Source organism: Bos grunniens, chromosome 20 (genome assembly GCF_055505025.1).
Source record: "Bos grunniens cultivar Pamir isolate PY7600 chromosome 20, Bosgru_T2T1.0, whole genome shotgun sequence".
Lineage (NCBI taxonomy): Eukaryota > Metazoa > Chordata > Mammalia > Artiodactyla > Bovidae > Bos > Bos grunniens.
Window position 1 is genome coordinate 40,407,757 of NC_141184.1, and position 21,049 is coordinate 40,428,805.

General features: G+C 39.4%; 1 protein-coding gene across 19 annotated transcripts in view; it reads right to left on the reverse strand.

The window, feature by feature from the left end:
* Positions 1-370: 370 nt before the first annotated feature.
* HMGCS1 (3-hydroxy-3-methylglutaryl-CoA synthase 1) overlaps positions 371-21,049 on the reverse strand; it is a 30,719-nt gene continuing 10,040 nt past the window's right edge. For 5 of the 19 annotated variants that reach the window (XM_086361613.1, XM_086361619.1, XM_086361620.1 and 2 more), the window contains 10 exons: positions 18,037-18,097; positions 9,451-9,908; positions 9,006-9,131; positions 8,328-8,492; positions 6,500-6,665; positions 5,530-5,700; positions 4,945-5,051; positions 3,455-3,580; positions 3,179-3,342; positions 371-2,192 (listed from right to left, as the gene is read on the reverse strand). In XM_086361613.1, coding sequence (XP_086217739.1) covers positions 2,103-2,192; positions 3,179-3,342; positions 3,455-3,580; positions 4,945-5,051; positions 5,530-5,700; positions 6,500-6,665; positions 8,328-8,492; positions 9,006-9,131; positions 9,451-9,908; positions 18,037-18,097 — 1,634 coding nt within the window. In that variant the 3' untranslated portion in view covers positions 371-2,102. Of the gene's footprint in view, positions 2,193-3,178; positions 3,343-3,454; positions 3,581-4,944; positions 5,052-5,529; positions 5,701-6,499; positions 6,666-8,327; positions 8,493-9,005; positions 9,132-9,450; positions 9,909-18,036; positions 18,098-20,087; positions 20,144-21,049 lie in introns of all 19 variants that reach the window. The other 14 variants (XM_086361614.1, XM_086361627.1, XM_086361629.1 and 11 more) reach the window with 8 other exon arrangements.

Genomic DNA, 21,049 nt, shown 5'->3' on the forward strand with positions numbered 1-21,049 from the left:
GGAAAACACAATAACTCTCTTCACAACTATTTATGGCAAAATTTATACATGTTAATTTGGGAGTTAATTTCTTTGTTTGAAGTATAAGAATAATAAACTATCAGTATATGTTCCTCCATACTAGACAAATAGCTCCTTGAAGGCAAAATCATAGATCTTGTAAGTCTTTATTTCTGACTTAAGTGATGTAAGTAGAATGTCCTGCTTATATCAGGTTTACAAATTTTGGTGAAAGAGTTAGTGAATCAGTGAACTGAAATGAAATGGATGCCTGCACTTAAAAATAGCATATTAGCTGCTTTCTTGCCTAAACTGTTAGTTCAGGATGTTAGTTCAGGAGGGAAAAAAAAAAAAAGAATATTCAAGTATCTAAAATATTTCTCTAAAACTTTATTCAAAGTTACCCACCTCACTGTTAATAAGGTGCACAATTGATGCTCTGTGCCAGTTTCACTAGGCCTGCCCATTGCCGGCAATGGGCTTTGAGAAAACCCGTTTCCTGACACCCCCAAAGTTAAATTACTCTTTTCAAAACATACTGAACTCCCGATACTTGCAAAAAGTATTACATGCACCATGTCCCCATCAATCTTTAAATCTGAACTTACATTATTAATCTACATCAGTGTATGTTAAAATGAAGTCATTTCAACAAATCATAACTGTACAAATCAAAACACCACTAGTTAATATTAAGAGTATTTTACAAACACTACATTACATATTACCTTGCAATCTGAAACATTACATTTCATATTTGTGTAAGTTTATTTTAGATAACTGAAACTTCACAGAATTCAACGGCAAATAAAGTTTAAAAAATTTAGTTCTGTACATTAGTTCCAACTATCTCTATTTTACAATCTATAAGGCTCATGTCATAGTTCAGCACCAGAAGGATCTAAGAAACTGTCCAACCAGTCTTCTTATTCATTCCATGTGATGGTTTGTTACTGTTGCTATTTTTAAGGTGAAAGTCTGAGAAAACGCTTTATATATCCTACTTCCAGACCTTGAGAAGTGGAATACTTTTTGGCTGGTCATACTATGTAAAAACCTTGAGTTGTATCTTTCAATTTGCACTGAACAGATACAAAAACGAAAAAGGAAAGGAATACTTACAACATGAGTTGAGGCTGTCAGTCTTTAAGTTGAATTTATAATACTGAACCATCAGAAATAACTTCACAATGCCCTGTCCCTGTCCTTCCTTTTTGTTTTAAATTTTTGAAAGGCAGCCAGAAAAATGTTTTATTTATTCCTGAAAATAAGGTACAAGGGAAGGATCACAGCCACAAGCTTTCTCATACACAGCTCCAATAATATCAAGGCTCTTCCACAAAATACACTTTGCACTGAGTCAGGAGCAGACCTAGGGAGCAGACCCATAGCCCCCAGAGGTACCATGTTTTCCATACCACAGTCTGCTCAGTGCTGGCATCCCTCTGTTCACAGAGATCATGGCAGTAACTCATCACTGATGGCCTGGATTTAAAGTAACAGTTTTCAGAACCAGTGTCACCGTTCCCAATTCTTCTCTCTCTCTCTTTTTCTCTCTCTCTCAAGGATTCACAAATTCTAGAAAAAGAGTGTTTGTCTTGTCATTTTCAAACTGGGTTTGTGCATATTACATTAAAACCACACATTCCCTAAACTAAAAATTTTTTTTTTTTTTTTCAAAAACCACAGGAACCTTCAGTAATCTTGTTTGTTCAAAGTATAAAATTCTTACATGTTTAAAAAAATTAAAATCGGAGACTAGTACCGCTGCTTTCCTCACCAGAAGTGCACGATTTCAGGCTACATTTAAAAACTAAGCTTCATGCATACACATGGCCAGAGAGGTATGAAGTCTTACAGAGCCCTTAACATCCATCATTCGAGTACAGTAAGCATTGGCTAGATCACAACAGGAAGCATGTTAGCAAACTGAGCAAAGAGACTTTCTCAAGGACACGATAGTTTTCCAGGCTCCATGTCAGTCACGTAAAAATTTAAGCAACATGTAATCTTTTAAAATTGACCCCAGATGTCCCGTTCCCCCAACCGTTCCCATACGCTCCCCCAACCCCCCCTGAAGTCCTCCACCTCACAGAAGTATCTTAATGCTCCCCGTTACTGATGACAGCTGCTTCAGGTTCTGCTGCTGTTGCAGGGAGTCTTGGCACTTTCTTAGCAGGGCTTGGAATATGCTAAAAAAAAAAAAATATATATATATATGGTCACCTCTTAAGAGTTTTTTTCCCCAGGAAAAATCATGTTACTAACAAAGTTCTAATAGGAAAAGGGCAGCTCTGGAGAGAAATATATATATATATATTATATATAAATATATATGTATATTTATACATATACAACTATATATTCTGTAGAACTTTTCATGGAGGGAGCAAAAATGTCCATTCTTTACCTTATGGTGAACGTATCATATGATTACCCTGTAGCAAGGGAGAGGAGGGCTACGGAGATCTATCTACCATACCCAGTATTTCCCTTGTTATAGCTTGCCTTTGATTTCAAACACTCGGGGCTTGATTTGCTACCTCAAAGAGCAAGACTACGCGTTCAGCACATTTGTGCTGAATGGATAAAATAAATAACTTCGAAGTTTTTAAAGTCCTCAGTTTGAAGCCTGGCTCTGATCTTGGTCAAGTCTCATTTAACTTCTTTCAGCTTCATCTCTAAAATGGGCACAGTAGCATTTACCTCAAGGGGGTTTTTATAAGGGTTTATGTAGAAAACCTAAAAAGTGATTAGCATGTAATACGAATTCCAGTCATAACAATTACTACTCCTTCTTGACACCTGGAGATAGAGTAGACAATGGCCTGAGAGAAGGGATGTGAGGGGCTCAACACCCAGCCCCTGCTTCATCTCTCACCAAGATACAAACCACAAGTGAGCCTTCTCAGTTTTGCTTTAAACTTTGGTATTGCTAAAAAAAAAAACAACCTAGCATTTACTGTGCACTGAAAAACACTAACTGCCAAGGGCTGCATACAACTGGAAAATGCACAGCTGGAACCCACTCCCAGAGCCCTGGTTCTCAATCACCCTGCTTTATTGACATTCCTTTAAGTGGACAGATTTCAGTGAGGTCACCTCAGTCAGGAGATCTGGGGATGGAGATTTTCTTATCCCATCAAAGCCCAAGACCAACACAATAAGCTTTACTTACCTCGGCTGTAGTGCTTGGGTGCACAAGGCCTACTCCCTCATTCAAAGTGTCGTCGTTTAGAGACGGGCGCCGAGCGTAAGTTCTTCTGTGTTTTTCGTCTACTCGAACTAGGTACCATGTTCCTTCGAAGAGGGAATCTATGGAACTCTGGGGAATGTAGTTGGCTAAAGGAAAGGCAGAGCATATGAAAAATGAGTTATAACATATAACTCATCTGGTAATAAAACAGCCCTCCAGTAGGCTTCTGGGTGTATATTAACAATTTAATGTTTTTACCCAAGTGATGAGTATCCTCTCGGAGCTTCATGTTTTCAGCAAAAATATCTGGTGCCACACAAGTTCTTGAGTCAAGCCTTGACTTAAGATCACATATGCTTGCTACTATTTTATCAAGAGCAGACCCTAAAATAGCAAATAATTGCAACATTAATACAGTAAAAATAGTATACATATCCCAAAGCCTGAACAAAATGCTGCCAAAAGGAAAAAACAACTTTTCATTTCTTTCAGAACTACAGGCTATTGTTTAGTTAAAAGATAAGATGTTATTTATTTGATGTAGCTTCCTATGAACCTTGACTAGACATTTGTTCAGCCTTGGCCAGCAGACAACTGAGGAAATAGGTGGGATGTGAAACTATAAATAACTTGTCTAGAGTCAACGAACAGTTTCAGAATAATGCCAAGTCTTTCAACCGTTTTTCTCTGTATTTTTGCTCCTTCCTGCTAAGGGAGGGCACAAAAGTATCCTAAAATACAGCTAAGACCACATCCCTATAAACATTAGATAACTTAATAAACCACCAAGCCTGCAAGAAATGGCCTGGTATTATTCACTCCTATGATCAGTCTCTGGAGAAGGCAGTGGCACCCACTCCAGTACTCTTGCCTGGAAAATCCCATGGATGGAGGAGCCTGGTGGACCTCAGTCCATGGGGTCGATAAGAGTCTGACATAACTGAGCGACTTCACTTTCGCTTTTCACTTTCATGCACTGGAGAAGGAAATGGCAGCCCACTCCAGTGTTCTTGCCTGGAGAATCTCAGGGACGGAGAGCCTGGTGGGCTGCCATCTATGGGGTCACACAGAGTCGGACACGACTGAAGCGACTTGGCAGCAGCAGCATGATCAGTCTCAATCATCAGTGTGAAGACTCAAAAGCTGCCCGCCTTAAATAAAGACACTTCCTTTTCTCTACCTATGCTTTAAAAATGCCATAAAAGGGACTTCCTGGGTGGTCCACTGGTTAAGAAACTGCCTTGCGATGCAGAGGAAGTGTCTGATCACTAGCTGGAGAACTAAGATGCCACATGACTCAGAGCAACTAGGCGGGCATGCTGCAACTGCAAAGCCCAGGCACGCGAGAGCCCGTGCACAACTACTGAGCCTGCGCACTGCAACCAGAGCGTCTAAGCACTGCAACTAAGACCCCACGCGGCCCAGAAATAAAGGTTTTTAAAAATGAGATAACAGATTAAAATAAAATTACTTGCCAAAGAAGGAAAAGTTGAACACTTTATCATTAAAAAAAAATGTTTAAGCTCATTACACAGTTTTTTTCCTGACTTGGAAAGATATTCTGACTCAGACATAATCCTGCCATTTACCCAGTTAAAGCAGAATTTTTGGGCAGAGTGTTGACAGAAGTAATAAAGATTAAAATGTCATAAAGATCTATGGAAGAGTTAAATGTTTCTTGAGAAGCCTAAGTCAGCCTTACCACAGTAGGTTCTCAGTACATTGTTGTTAGAAGACTCAGCGTTTACCTGGTGTGGCATCTTGTGTAACTTTGAGGGAGTACAGAGTGGCAGCCAAACCAGAACCGTAAGAAAACACGCCGATCCTCTTTCCTGCCAGCTGCTGAGGTGAGTACCTATGTAGGAGGGAAAAAAAGCTCTTAAATTAAAGTTTAACTCATCCTACTACAGTGGGTAGAGAACCACAGCTGGAATAAACTTCATCCTAAGCCTAGGGATCTGACCTAAAGTTTTACTGTTTACAGTAAGCAGATTGAAAACAAGAGTTCTCATCTCTTTAGGAATGATGGAGTTGAGAAAAGTTATGCCCTAAAATAAACTACTTTGTCAACTGGGGATTTATGGTTCAACTGTAGGTCAAGAATAAAAAGACCATGAGAACAACAGCAGGGAAAGATAGCGTGAAATTTAGTACTCTGGGATAAATAACTATAGCCTCATTCCATATCTCCCTCAAGTCAACAAAGAGGCTAGAGACCCTGAAAGGAAAAGACCATTCTGTGACCTGCCACCAACGTGCCTGATACCAGATCTGGTCTTAGAAATGTAACATCCCCAAACAAGCGGACTGAAGCAATGGAAATCCATACTTACTGTGCGAGAACAGAAGCCAGGGAGCCGTACACTGAAGATGTGTACATATTTCCATTTTGATTTGACACAAGCAAAGATGCCTTTGTTTTCTGATTGAAGAGTTCTGAACTAGCTTTCATAAATGCCTTTTCCACATCTCTGTCAAAGTAGGTATCTTCTAATTTAACATCCCTGAAAAGTTTAGAAAAAAGATAATCTTATAGTGTCCAAAGACTATATTTTTATTATATTACTTACTAGACCTAACTACTATTCTAATAGAAGTATATGATGCTGATTTCTATTTATTAAAAACCAAGTAGCAGTATGCTAATTGCTAGATAAGATATAACAGTTGTACAAATGTCCTTTTTCTGAAAAGTTTTTTTTTTCTTTAATAATCAAGACAACATAATTCTAATGGGTTAATAACCTCCTACAGCTCTGTCATCACCAAACAGAATATACTACTATTTCAAGTCCATAATATTGTCTATTTAGTTAGAAGAGTCACGTTTATAGGAGCCAAGTGTTAAAAAATATTTTATCAGATGGAGAAGGGACACAGGAGAAACAGCAAGAGTTTAACAGGCATAGCATGCCAGGAGGCCCCAAAAGTGGGGAAAACAGAAGGAGTATGAGAGCAGATATCAGGAGTGGCCAAGGGCAGAATGGATGTAGGCAGAGGAGAGGCAGGGGGGAGAGTGAAGACGCTGCTGTATAAATACAGGCACTTGAGGGGCAATATTACCAAGGTGACAACAGGAACAGATCTAAAAGGAGGAAATAAGAAAACCTGAATAGAAAAGACTAAAGAATTCATATAGGTGAACGACCACCTCTCTGGGACTCAGTTTCTTCACTGATTAAATAGGTTAGACAAGATGACTTCTTTTGACTCTAAAATTTTCATGTCTGTATAAATAGCGGTTTAACCAATATAAAAAAAATACTCTCACATAGAAGGGAGAAAAATCATAATTCCTCTTACCCAAAGGCTTCTAGGCCACTGTAGATACTATTCTTATCTCTGTTCTGGTCATTAAGGAAGTCATTCAGCAACATCCGAGCTAGAGATTTCTGAACCAGTTTACAATAGGGTGAGTGGAATATCATGAAACCAAAATCATTCAAGGTGAAATCTCTATCATTTCCCTCTGAAAGAGAAATCCAAAGAAATTATGAAATCCATTTAAACCACTAACTTTTGAAGTCTGATTTTAGAACATGGTTGGGATGTCTTTATATCTTTAAGTAGCAATAAAAAAATATACTATATAATGAAATATCTCTATGGTTTAAAATTTGTGTCAAAAAGACACCCAGAAATCGAACAATATACACTATTATTGGTTTTCAAACTAAACTATCACAATCCATTAGAGGGCTGTGTAATCAATTTAATGGATCAAGGCCAGTTTTTTGTTTTGTTTTTTTTTTTTTTAATCTTAATAAATTAAGAGGTTGTTTTTTTGTCTGAATGAAAAAGAGTAGAAAAGAGTAAACTGTATAACTTGCAGCATGGGCAAAAAAATTTGATGACATTAGTTTCCATTTAACTGCACATAACAATGTAAAGTCTATTTCTTACTGCAGATTCTAATAAATGTTAGAAAATCACTGTACTGTTAAATACTGGTAAACAGTATATATTACATACTTCAAGAATGCTTCTTATCTAAAGCCACTATGTTTCCTAATATCCGTTATTGAATCTTATTTTTAACCCAGTCTCACAAACCCTATAAAGCGAAGTTGGACTATGGAAAAAGCATACTTTATATAATACTGTGTGCTTTCATGGTTTTAATTCAAATACTGTCCTTCTCAGTATCTCAAGCACTTTCTCAGGGTTAAAGATAGAGATTGATGATGACGCTAAAAGAGCAAATATGAATTCACAGAAGTGAAGTGAAAGTTGCCCAGTTGTGTCCAACTCTTTGCGACCCCATGGACTATACATACAGTCCATAGAATTCTCCAGGCCAGAATACTGGAGTAGGTAGCCTTTCCCTTCTCCAAGGGATCTTCCCAACCCAGGGATCAAACCCAGGTCTCCTGCATTGCAGGTGGATTCTTTATAAGCTGAGCCACAAGGGAAGCCCATGAATTCACAGGTCAAGTACAAAAAGACTATGTGGGAAGGTGGGGGTCACTTTGGTAATTTATTTTCATTAGTTTTCTCCAGATCACAGTTGCAAACTGAAATTTGTTTGCAACTGTCTACCTCTTTCAGAATATGTACCAAATTCAAGTTACTTTCTTTTTTTACCTTACTTTTGATATTCTTACTGGGTTGCTGCTGCTGCTGCTAAGTCGCTTCAGTCGTGTCTGACTCTGCGACCCCATAGATGGCAACCCACCAGACTCCCCCGTCCCTGGGATTCTCCAGGCAAGAACACTGGAGTGGGTTGCCATTTCCTTCTCCAATGCATGAAAGTGAAAAGTGAAAGTGAAGTCGCTCAGTCGTATCCGACTCTTAGCGACCCCATGGACTGCAGCCTACCAGGCTCCTCCGTCTATGGGATTTCCCAGGCAAGAGTACTGGAGTGGGGTGCCATTGCCTTCTCCACTTACTGGGTTAAGTCATCCTAAGTATTTTTACAGAAATAAACTTCATTTACAAAGTTTACCTGTTCTCTTAAATTATACATTACCAGAAACTGTGGGAAAACTATGCTATTTGGTGGGTGAGGAAGCAATGGTTAAAGGAAAATACTAATGAAGGATGCCCACGAAGTAGTTTCTCACTAAAGACAGTGAGTACATTACACTGCCCTCGACAGATAGCAAAACCAAGGAAAACTGATAAAACCCACCTTTTTGCCACCGGGCACGGATCTTCTTGCGGTAGACAGAATAGCAGCGGTCTAATGCACTGAGGTAGCACTGTATGGACAGTTTTCCATCTACTATAGGATATTCAGAAAGCATATCAGGCTTGTAAAAGTCATAGGCATGTTGCATATGTGTCCCACGAAGTCCTATTAGAACAAAAAAGGAAGAGGTCCATGTAACTCTGCTTCCTGATGTATGTCAGTAAGCAAACTGCATTATCTGGGAACTTTTCTTAAATCTAGTCAACTCATCACTTGCAGAATAGAAATCACAAGGTGAAACGAGTATGTGATTGAAGTGAAACATAACAATAGCCATGGACAGGCCTAAGCCTCTTGATATGCAACATTTTATGCAAGTTTCATACACCTAACTGGGAGATCACAATTGCTCTGAACTGAAAACAAATTACTACATGACTATGGGCAAGTTACTTCTCCCAGTTGTTAGCAACCCTACTTAAACCCATTTTACTCCTCTGTAAAATGGGGATGACATCACTTGTGTCATAGGATTGCTGTGAAGACTAAATATGATAATACACATAAAGCTCTTAGCAGGTAGTGCCTGCATTTAATGAACACCAAGTACAAGCTTCTAATTTTTAAATTTCTCAGCATATTGTGCAAATTAAAAAAAAGTACTTCCCAAACACTCACCTCGTTCAAAAATTAAAGGTGCATTAGGCCCAATTAGCATAGCAACGGCTCCAACCCCACCTGTAGGTCTGGCATTTCCTGTGGCATATACAGCAATATCCCCTGCAACTACCAGGGCATACCGTCCTGAAAAATATTATTTGTTAGTATACAAGAAGGTGATTGACACCCTAACTATCATACATACAAACTGAAAGTATTGTATTTTCCCAGAATGTATCATATTTTCCCATCTTTGGTAAAGAAAAAAAAAAATTCTGACTAAATTTTGATAGATAATTTTATCCTACATGATAAACAGAACTAATTTCTAAAGTAAATATGTTGAAAGTCATAGCTATCTTTCTGAACACATTCAAACAAGCATAACTGGTAAAAGTCTGCAAATGGTATTTAGGCCTATTCCTCCTCAAGGATAGTTTCTTTGGGAAAATATGCAACATACCATCCCAAGAGCTGGACTCAATCCAATTAACAGCATTAAAGACAGCGGCCGTGCCTCCATAGCATGCATTAGTTGTATCTATTCCTTCTATATCCGTATTCCCAGACTCCTCAAAGAGCTGCATCAAATTCGTCTTCACTGACTTTGATTTGTCGATGATTGTCTCCGTTCCAACTTCTAGCCGCCCAATGCAGTCATAAGAAAGGCTATTTCTCTCCATAAGATTCTGGACCACAGTCATGCACAGAGAGTTGATATCTTCTCTATCTGTGCAGAAGCCCATCTTGGCTTGGCCCAAGCCAATAGTATACTTTCCAGCATCTACACCATCATATTTTTCCAACTCTGCTTGATCAACATATTGAGAAGGAAAATAGATCTCAAGGGCAACAATTCCCACATCTTTGGGCCAGCAGGCTTCTGCATTCAAAGGAAGCGACCCAGGCATGGTGAAAGAACTTTAGAAAGAAAAATAGAAAAAGCAAAACAAAACATTGTTTTAGATTATAGGTTGTAGACTGTCAAGTTCAAACTTGAGAAATCAACATTGATATTAATTTCTAAATTTAGTATATTCTTAGGACAGCCAATTTTAATATGTGGAGGTAGCAATGATAGTATGACCAAAGTTATTGACTCCACTATTACTTAAAGTTATCTTTTAGAAAGACTTACAAGTTATTCAAAACTAGGTATCTTTAGATTTAAAGTATGATTACTAGAGGTAAAGAAAACTGAAATAAGACTCATCTATGTTATAAAGAACTATAAGATAAAATGAGAATTTAGTAACATGGCCCACAGATCAGAACTCAAGTATCTGATCTATTCCTGGCCACTCAAAAAGTTTAAATCATTCATTCATTTCCATATATGGATTATTCACAGCTATTGACTTTATGGGACTTTACATACTAACAGTTTTAGTTAAACTAAGATACTAAACTAAACCTGTTACATACTAACAGTTTTAATTAGGTCAAACAGTATTGCATTCTTTATTGATCTAAACAATCCCAATACCTAGAAAGGCCACACTGTCAAGTCTGCCATGGCACTCTATTCAAGGCCCCTGCTATTAAAATCTCAGCCTTCCAGAGTAACCTCCACCCCCACCCCATCATCTAGAACCCAGATGATTACAATTTTAAGCAAAGACAAGTTCCCAGACCCATAACAGGACAAAAGTCAATATTCTGTACATTCCACAGCTAGTGTACAGGTGATAAATGATCATGAGATCACAAGATTATCATTTCGCTTCTACATCAGGCAAAAGAAAACAACCAATCCAAATCTGAAAACTGGTACCATAATCCACATATTATTTGCATGGCATCTTAGACAACACCTCTTAAAATAATCCCTTTTTTAAAAAAAGGGCCTTTAAAAGTTGCACTGTTGCCACACCAACGTTCAGGAGTGTTTAGCTTCATTTACCAATAGTGAAAAGCAAATGTGCTAGCCACTCAAGGGTGTTGCTATGACCTATGGGCAAGTCACATAACCTATCAGAGCCTCAATTTCTTTAGAGGTTATTTCAATCAGAAAAAGAGAAATTACTCAGGATGTTTCTAACAAGGAGGAGGATTTTAACATAGGGCAATGGTTACCACTCCGTTGGCCCAGCTACAGGAGCAAAAGTGGGGAAGACGGTTACTATTCAGACCCCATGAGCACACACTCCTACTGAGGCTGCACCTTGGCTGCTGAGTGAGAGCCAAAGCCCCACACTCTCACCGCTGCTGCCACTGACAAAAGGCAGATCCTGTATTTATGTCATTTTTCTTCTGCCAGTCTGCCAACACAGGTGGAGTACTGGCGATAATGAAATCACAGGCTATTACCATAGTGAGTTGTTAATTACTGAAATCTTGAGAAAATATCTCAAGCAGAGAAGCTGTCCTTAAATCATGAGATCTACACTTAGCCTGTAGGTTATCAAGATATGAGTGTATTAAAAGCTGAAAAATAAGCACCTGGAAATACAGTCACAAAATTTTAAGTTAAAGGCCTTAAGGGACACCAGTTGAATCTTCCTTCTAAATAAAAGAATCTTATTTACATTTTTTCCTCCATCCAAACAATGACAACATGTTAAATGCCAAACATTCGGGATAAGTTTAATAGGAGGTAACCCTTGCCCTTTCTAATATTCACTGTCTTGTGTGATGGTAAGCTACAAATATAACAATAAACAAGTGAAACGAGAGAGACAGTCCATCTTATTCTGTTAGGAGAACTACCTAACCCAACTGGGGAAGGAATGAGAAGAAAGGCTTCTTGGTCGAGTCTTAGGAATGAGTTGGAATAATCAGTAAAGCTCTGCAGAAGCAGATGGTAGTAGTTTTCACAGGATGGACAACATAAACAAAGGCACACCACAAGGAACCACGGAAAGTTATACTAATTTACTGAAGTGCAATGTGAGCCCAATGAGTAGATCAGGCAAGTAGCGGGTCAGGAGAGCTAGCTAAGGGTTGAGTCATAAAGGTTCTGGCATGTGATATTAGCGAGCTTCAGTATCATCATGAAGGCAGAGAGAAGCCATCGAAAGAGTTTTAAACAATATGGTTACATTAGTGTTCAGATCAGTCTTTTTCCAATTCTGGAATCAATTTAGTGAGCGTCAACAAACATCTTTTTAAAACAAAATAGAAAAGAACAAAATATCAGATTGCATGGCACATAGTAAATGCCAAGAATTTTCATGAAAATTTTGTTTTAATTATTCACACGTATTCTGGGTTGCAATACAATGTGGATTCCTTACTAAGGGTCACAGCCAGAAAAGTGTAAGTCCCCATTTTACACAGTCACTGGTGCTATGTGGAAAATGGATCTGAGTTAGGAAGTTGATATGGAAGCCCAATGAGATATAGCTCATGAAACAGAGCAACTACTGCATGAAGAGAAAAGGAGCAGCTTCAGAAAATTTTGGAAGCAAAAAACTGGCAGAAATTGTGATTGACTAGATGGTAGGAAAAGGACGAAATATTTAGGGTAGATAACTCCCAGATTTCTAGCCTCCACTGTTGTATTTCTTGACAGAATCACTCACTGGCAGATACACTAAAGTGAGCAGAGAAGCATCTCTCCACTTTGTCCCATCTCTTCCCTCTTTTAGGCAAACCCATTGATTTTATGATAATCTAAACTAAGCTACACTGAGGTTTAAATGAAGACAAGGCATATTCTAAGTTTATAATAAAATATGTTTAAGTCATCTGCATAGTCCACAGAAAAGAACTCTAAAACTAGTGTTAAAAACAAAAAGCAGCCCCTATACTTATAAAAAGAACCCCTCCTATATGCTACCCTTTAAAGCACCAAAACAGAGGCAGTAGGATTAACCACTTTTCCAGCCTTTCCCCAAGGTACCCTTTACATTCTTTTCAGCTCTTCAAACTGCTCTAAACATGATGAGGACAATATAATTTTCCCTGCCTGGTCCAATAGCTTGCAGTGCTGTTGGAAATAAAGTGGAAAAATACATATAATCTGAAGATATGAACCAGTTTACGCCATAAAGCAAAGCTCTAATTCCAGAATTAATCTATGTTTATCATAATCAAATCAGCTCTGATTAGTTCTTATTATATGGTACTTACTAAATAAGGTATAACTCTATTATTAAGCCTAATACTTCAGTATTCTTGCCTTGAGAACCCCATGAACAGTATGAAAAGGCAAAATGATAGGATACTGAAAGAGGAACTCCCCAGATCGGTAGGTGCCCAATATGCTACTGGAGATCAGTGGAGAAATAACTCCAGAAAGAATGAAAGGATGGAGCCAAAGTAAAAACAATACCTAGTTGTGGATGTGACTGGTGATAGAAGCAAGGTCCAATGCTGTAAAGAGCAATATTGCACAGGAACCTGGAATGTCAGGTCCATGAATCAAGGCAAATTGGAAGTGGTCAAACAGGAGATAGCAAGAGTGAACATGGACATTCTGGGAATCAGCGAACTAAAATGGACTGGAATGGGTGAATTTAACTCAGATGACCATTATATCTACTACTGTGGGCAGGAATCCCTTAGAAGAAATGGAGTAGCCATTATGGTCAACAAAAGAGTCTGAAATGCAATACTTGGATGCAACCTCAAAAATGACATAATGATCTCTGTTCATTTCCAAGGCAAACCATTCAATATCACGGTAATCCAAGCCTATACCCCAACCAGTAACCCTGAAGAAGCTGAAGTTGAACGGTTCTATGAAGACCTACAAGACCTTTTAGAACTAACATCCAAAAAAGACGTCCTTTTCATTATAGGGGACTGGAATGCAAAAGTAGGAAGTCAAGAAACACCTGGAGTGACAGGCAAATTTGGCCTTGGAGTACAGAATGAAGCAGGGCAAAGGCTAATAGAGTTTTGCCAAGAGAACGCACTGGTCATAGCAAACATCCTCTTCCAACAACACAAAAGACTCTACACATGGACATCACCAGATGGTCAACACTAAAATCAGACTGATTATACTCTTTGCAGCCAAAGATGGAGAGAAGCTCTATACAGTCAGCAAAAACAAGACCAGGAGCTGACTGTGGCTCAGATCATGAACTCCTTATTGCCAAATTCAGACTTAAATTGAAGAAAGTAGGGAAAACCATTAGACCATTCAGCTATGACCTAAATCAAACCCCTTCTCATTATACAGTAGAAGCGAGAAATAGATTTAAGGGACTAGATCTGATAGACAGAGTGCCCGATGAACTATGGACTGAGGTTCCTGACATTGTACAGGAGACAGGGATCAAGACCATCCCCATGGAAAAGAAATGCAAAAAAGCAAAATGGCTGTCTGGGGAGGCCTTACAAATAGCTGTGAAAAGAAGAGAAGTGAAAAGCAAAGGAGAAAAGGAAAGATATAAGCATCTGAATGCAGAGTTCCAAAGAATAGCAAAGAAAGATAAGAAAGCCTTCCTCAGTGATCAATGCAAAGAAACAGAGGAAAACAACAGAATGGGAAAGACTAGAGATCTCTTCACAAAAATTAGAGATACCAAGGGAACATTTCATGCAAAGATAGGCTCGATAAAGGACAGAAATGGTATGGACCTAACAGAAGCAGACGATATTAAGAAGAGGTGGCAAGAATACACAGAAGAACTGTACAAAAAAGATCTTCATGACCCAGATAATCACAATGGTGTGATCACTCACCTAGAGCCAGACATCCTGGAATGTGAAGTCAAGTGGGCCTTAGAAAGCATCACTACAAACAAAGCTAGTGGAGGTGATGGAATTCCAGTTGAGCTCTTTCAAATCCTGAAAGATGATGCTGTGAAAGTGCTGCACTCACTATGCCAGCAAATTTGGAAAACTCAGCAGTGGTCACAGGACTGGAAAAGGTCAGTTTTCATTCCAATCCCAAAGAAAGGAAATGCCAAAGAACGCTCAAACTACCACACAATTGCACTCATCTCACATGCTAGTAAAGTAATGCTCAAAATTCTCCAAGCCAGGCTTCAGCAATACGTGAACCGTGAACTTCCAGATGTTCAAGCTAGTTTTAGAAAAGGCAGAGGAACCAGAGATCAAATTGCCAACATCCACTGGATCATTGAAAAAGCAAGAGAGTTCCAGAAAAACATCTATTTCTGCTTTATTGACTATGCCAAAGCCTTTGACTGTGTGGATCACAATCAGCTGTGGAAAATTTTGAAAGAGATGGGAATACCAGACCACCTGATCTGCCTCTTGAGAAACCTATATGCAGGTCAGGAAGCAACAGGTAGAACTGGACATGGAACAACAGACTGGTTCCAAATAGGAAAAGGAGTATGTCAAGGCTGTATATTGTCACCCTGCTTATTTAACTTTTATGCAGAGTACATCATGAGAAACGCTGGGCTGGAAGAAGCACAAGCTGGAATCAAGATTGCCAGGAGAAATATCAATAACCTCAGATATGCAGATGACACCACCTTTATGGCAGAAAGTGAAGAGGAACTAAAAAGCCTGTTGATGAAAGTGAAAGTGGAGAGTGAAAAAGTTGGCTTAAAGCTCAACATTCAGAAAACGAAGATCATGGCATCTGGTCCCATCACTTTATGGCAAATAGATAGGGAAACAGTGGAAACAATGTCAGACTTTATTTTTGGGGGCTCTAAAATCACTGCAGATGGTGACTGCAGCCATGAAATTAAAAGATGCATATTCCTTGGAAGGAAAGTTATGACCAACCTAGATAGCATATTCAAAAGCAGAGATATTACTTGCCAACAAAGGTCCGTCTAGTCAAGGCTATGGTTTTTCCAGTGGTCATGTATGGATGTTGAGAGTTGGACTGTGAAGAAAGTTGAGCGCCGAAGAATTGATGCTTTTGAACTGTGGTGTTGAGAAGACTCTTGAGAGTCCCTTGGACTGCAAGGAGATCCAACCAGTCCCTCCTAAAGGAGATCAGCCCTGGGTGTTCTCTGGAAGGACTGATGCTAAAGCTGAAACTCCAGTACTTTGGCCACCTCATGCGAAGAGTTGACTCATTGGAAAAGACCGTGATGCTGGGAGGGATTGGGGGCAGGAGGAGAAGGGGACGACAGAGGATGAGATGGCTGGATGGCATCACCGACTCGATGGACATGAGTCTGAGTGAACTCCGGGAGTTGGTGATGGACAGGGAGGCCTGGCGTGCTGCGATTCATGGGGTCGCAAAGAGTCGGACACAACTGAGCGACTGAACTGAACTGAACTGAACTGAGAGTTAAACAAGTGACTTGTTTCACTTCGGGGGGAAAAAAATGTAGCTAAACTAAATTAATCCATACCCATCAAAGTGAATCATGAAGTGAATCATGACTCAGACTTTGGTGTGGAAAATTTTTTACACTGTCTGCTTCAATCAACATTGCTCATTCTCTGAGGATTTTTGATAGCCAAAGTATTTTCGTTACATCCTTGGTAAGTTAGTGACGTCTAAGTTGCTCATTTGTGTCCGACTCTTTGCAACCCCACGGACTATACAGTCCATGGAATTCTCCAGGCCAGAATACTGGAGTTGGTAGCCTTTCCCTTCTCCAGGGGATCTTCCCAACCCAGGGATCAAACCCGGCTCTCCCACATTGCAGGCAGATTCTCTACCAGCTGAGCCACAATGGAAGTCTTGGTAAAACACCATCTAATTTGAAAATATTCACCTTTTGGTTGAAATTGAGGGAGAGTGAGAAAAGTAGAAAAAGAGAGGAATATTAATTCACAAAGTAATTGGCTTCATGGCATTTAAAACAACAAAAAGATTGATATAGTTTCTGGTCTAAAATCTTTATTCTATTAAGTTGTGCTCTTATGTCGTCCTCTCAGATGTCCTCTGATATAGGCCAGATATAAACTAGAGAAAAAAAAAAGGCCAGCTAAAGACTTGAGATTTTAAATAAAAAGATGTAAATTTTCATTTAAAATTTCTTCTTTACAAAGAAGGAGAAAAATACACTTTTACCACAGAACTCTGTGAACCTTGCAAAGCTATCTTCCAACAAAGACCAGAAGACGACTCATTCTGTCCTAAAGCGAAAGCTCACCCCCTCTGGTGGACAGGAGGAGCTCCAGGTCCCACTTCCTTGTGAACAATTTCTGAAGGCTTCCTGCCTAGCAGGACACAAGATGGACCAATATGATCCGCTGAGAATCTTTTAAGTTTGTGAATGACAGACAGATGGGAAAAGCAAAAGGAAAAAAAAAAAAAAAAAAAGGCAAAAAAGCAGGGAAATCAGCTAAGGATGCTGATATAAGGGCAGACCTAGCTCCTCAGGGCTCATCCGGGAGGGACTTCGGCATCAGTTCCCAGGACCATGATGCCAGCCTCCTGAGCTCTCTGCCTCCATCCTTCCCCTGTCCTAGGATCACCTTTCTAAAATGCACATCTGACCTTTGATAAGGTGCTATTTAAAACTATTCCAAGCCTCTTCCTTGCATTGCACAAGGAGCTTCTGGAAAGCAAGAAGTGTTATTTTGTTCATCTTTGTGTTCCTAGTCTCCAGCCCAACGCTTGGCATAGGCTAGAAGGTGGATGTTGAATAAATGAAATCCTACTAGCCTTCTAATCTAAAATTAGTAACAATCATAAGAAATCATAAAGCCAAAGCATAAAAAAGCAGAATCATAAGAGGAGCTCCATCATTACAGAAGAAAGCAATAGCTGCAAATAGTTAGATTATTGGTTCAAACACATTTCTAACTACTGTCCAGTCTCACGTACTTGTAAACATTCATCCGTAGCCCAGATGGATATCTTTTGAGGCTGTAATTCAACATGCACTATTGGTACACATGCATACCTGTGACTGTTTCTGATTAAGCAGTTTATAGGATTACATTTTATTATCTACATTTATTTCCTCTTATGAGCCAACACTAATTTTGAAAATTAGTTTCTAGATTTTAAACATTAGTCTAATAAACACAAAATTAGTCTTCTGAAGCATTGTGGCATTAATCAATATTTAAAAGATAAAATTCTATAATGGGTTTTAAGAATGTGTAGCGCACACAATGGTTATTTGTCCTAGCATAAGAATTAAAAGTCCCCCTTCCGTTAGAGAGGAAAACTCTCCTTTAGCAGCATGACAGGATGCCGTACCTGTGTGAGGGGTAAAGAACTGCAGTCTCCAGGTCTGTCACTCTGTCTCCTCCTTCAGGCACTAGGAATTTCAAATAAGAACCTTTTGTAAAGTCATATATCAAATAATGACTGCAATTCAAAGTAAGTTAAAATAAACATTTCCTGATCCAATTACATTATATAGAACAGAATTTGACTTTGCTTAAGGAAAAAAAAAAAAAACAATCCCAAAGAAAAGCAATGCCAAAGAACGCTCAAACTACCACACAATTGCACTCATCTCACACGCTAGTAAAGTAATGCTCAAAATTCTCCAAGCCAGGCTTCAGCAATACGTGAACCGTGAACTTCCAGATGTTCAAGCTGGTTTTAGAAAAGGCAGAGGAACCAGAGATCAAATTGCCAACATCCACTGGATCATTGAAAAAGCAAGAGAGTTCCAGAAACACATCTATTTCTGCTTTATTGACTATGCCAAAGCCTTTGACTGTGTGGATCACAATCAACTGTGGAAAATTCTGAAAGAGATAGGAATACCAGACCACCTGACCTGCCTCTTGAGAAACCTATATGCGGGTCAGGAAGCAACAGGTAGAACTGGACATGGAACAACAGACTGGTTCCAAATAGGAAAAGGAGTATGTCAAGGCTGTATATTGTCACCCTGCTTATTTAACTTTTATGCAGAAGACATCATGAGAAACGCTGGGCTGGAAGAAGCACAAGCTGGAATCAAGATTGCCAGGAGAAATATCAATAACCTCAGATATGCAGATGACACCACCTTTATGGCAGAAAGTGAAGAGGAACTAAAAAGCCTCTTGATGAAAGTGAAAGAGGAGAGTGAAAAAGTTGGCTTAAAGCTCAACATTCAGAAAACGAAGATCATGGCATCTGGTCCCATCACTTTATGGCAAATAGATAGGGAAACAGTGGAAACAGTGTCAGACTTTATTTTTCTGGGCTCCAAAATCACTGCAGATGGTGACTGCAGCCATGAAATTAAAAGACGCTTACTCCTTGGAAGGAAAGTTATGACCAACCTAGATAGCATATTCAAAAGCAGAGACATTACTTTGCCAACAAAGGTCCATCTAGTCAAGGCTATGGTTTTTCCTGTGGTCATGTATGGATGTGAGAGTTGGACTGTGAAGAAAGCTGAGTGCTGAAGAATTGATGCTTCTGAACTGTGGTGTTGGAGAAGACTCCTGAGAGTCCCTTGGACTGCAAGGAGATCCAACCAGTCCATTCTGAAGGAGATCAGCCCTGGGATTTCCTTGGAAGGAATGATGCTAAAGCTGAAACTCCAGTCCTTTGGCCACCTCACGCCAAGAGTTGACTCATTGGAAAAGACCCTGATGCTGGGAGGGATTGCAGGCAGAAGGAGAAGGGGACGACAGAGGATGAGATGGCTGGATGGCATCACCGACTCGATGGACGTGAGTTTGGGTGAACTCTGGGAGTTGGTGATGGACAGGGAGGCCTGGTGTGCTGCAATTCATGGGGTCGCAAAGAGTTGGACACGAATGAGCGACTGAACTGAACTGAACCGAAAGATTATAAAACTTTTTTCTCCTTATTTTATTAGCTCTTACAGTGGTAGTTTCAGTCCTGGTAATGAGTTGATATCTCCTGGAGTAAAGAGACTTACACATTCAAGAGCTTGCTCTGCACTTAGGAGCTTGTGACTTTAATGACAGTCTGTGCCTTTCTGAGCTTCAATTTCCTCATCTGTAAAATGGAGCTAATACTTGCCCTCCAGGTTCATTGTAAAGGATGCTTGAGAAGATAAAATATGTAAAAAATATAAAGCACCAATACACTGATTATTATCTTAGTTCTTAGTATTTTTCAAACAAAAACAAATCTTTCTAGCAAGAGCTAATTACCTTCATTTATTTAATCTTATGCTCCTGGTTTTCAACATGTCACTTTCACCTACCCCAACCTTTTAGCAAGTGATTTTCCTCTTAGAGCTTGGGTTAAAAAGGTAGATATTTGATATCAAGACCAAGGATCATTAAGCTTTATCATCATTTAAATTATGTGGAAACAAAATGGAAAGTGACCTTGGAGCATTTTCCTCTGTCCATTTACTTTGAAGGGTTGTTACTCGGAACAGTTCCTGTTGGACGCAAACACAATTACCTTTGCACTCTATTTAATTGTTGGCAAATACAGCATCTGCCCTTGCCTGATTAACTGGAGAGTACTCTCAGATGCTATTCAGTAAAGCTTTACTGCTTTCACATAATTAGATCATTTAAGAGCTTATAGACTTAGTTCCTTTTACTTCATTAATCTCCCCCCACCTTAAACAGATTCTGAGTTTTATCAGAAAAGATAAGACTGCTGCTGCTGCTGCTAAGTCGCTTCAGTCGTGTCTGGCTCTGTGCGACCCCAGAGACGGCAGCCCACCAGGCTCCCCCGTCCCTGGGATTCTCCAGGCAAGAACACTGGAGTGGGTTGCCATTTCCTTCTCCAGTGCATGAAAGTGAAAAGTGAAAGATAAGACTACTGTATTCCAAAAACCTGATGACAGAATAATATATACAATGAGAAAAGAACTAATTTTTTGTTCTTGATTACCTTAAATTATGCTTTTGTAATCTGCAAATTAAGCTTTCCATGGAGACTAGTGGGGGGGAGCATGATCCCTCTTCTCTGAAAAATGTTGAAACTATTTAAATAACTTAATATTTCTTCTTGAAACCACATATGTATATGCATTTGACACTATTTTAATCAAGGGAATTTCTCCTGAACTGCCAATATTTCTTCTTTCAATTTTGATTATTTTCATCAGGGAGGGAGCTTAGGTGGGAAGGCATAGAGCAAGCAGCAGGGACAAGGGAGGGAGTGAACTCAGTGCACAAGAGAAAGCGAGGAAAGACACAGAAGATAAAAGAACCGCACAGGACTGCCCAGCTACTCAAGTTCTCAGGAGAAACAGAGGCCTGGAGTAGACAGGAAATGGAGGCCACAAATACGGCTTTGGGAAAGAATCAATCCAAAAGGGACCTCCCCCAAC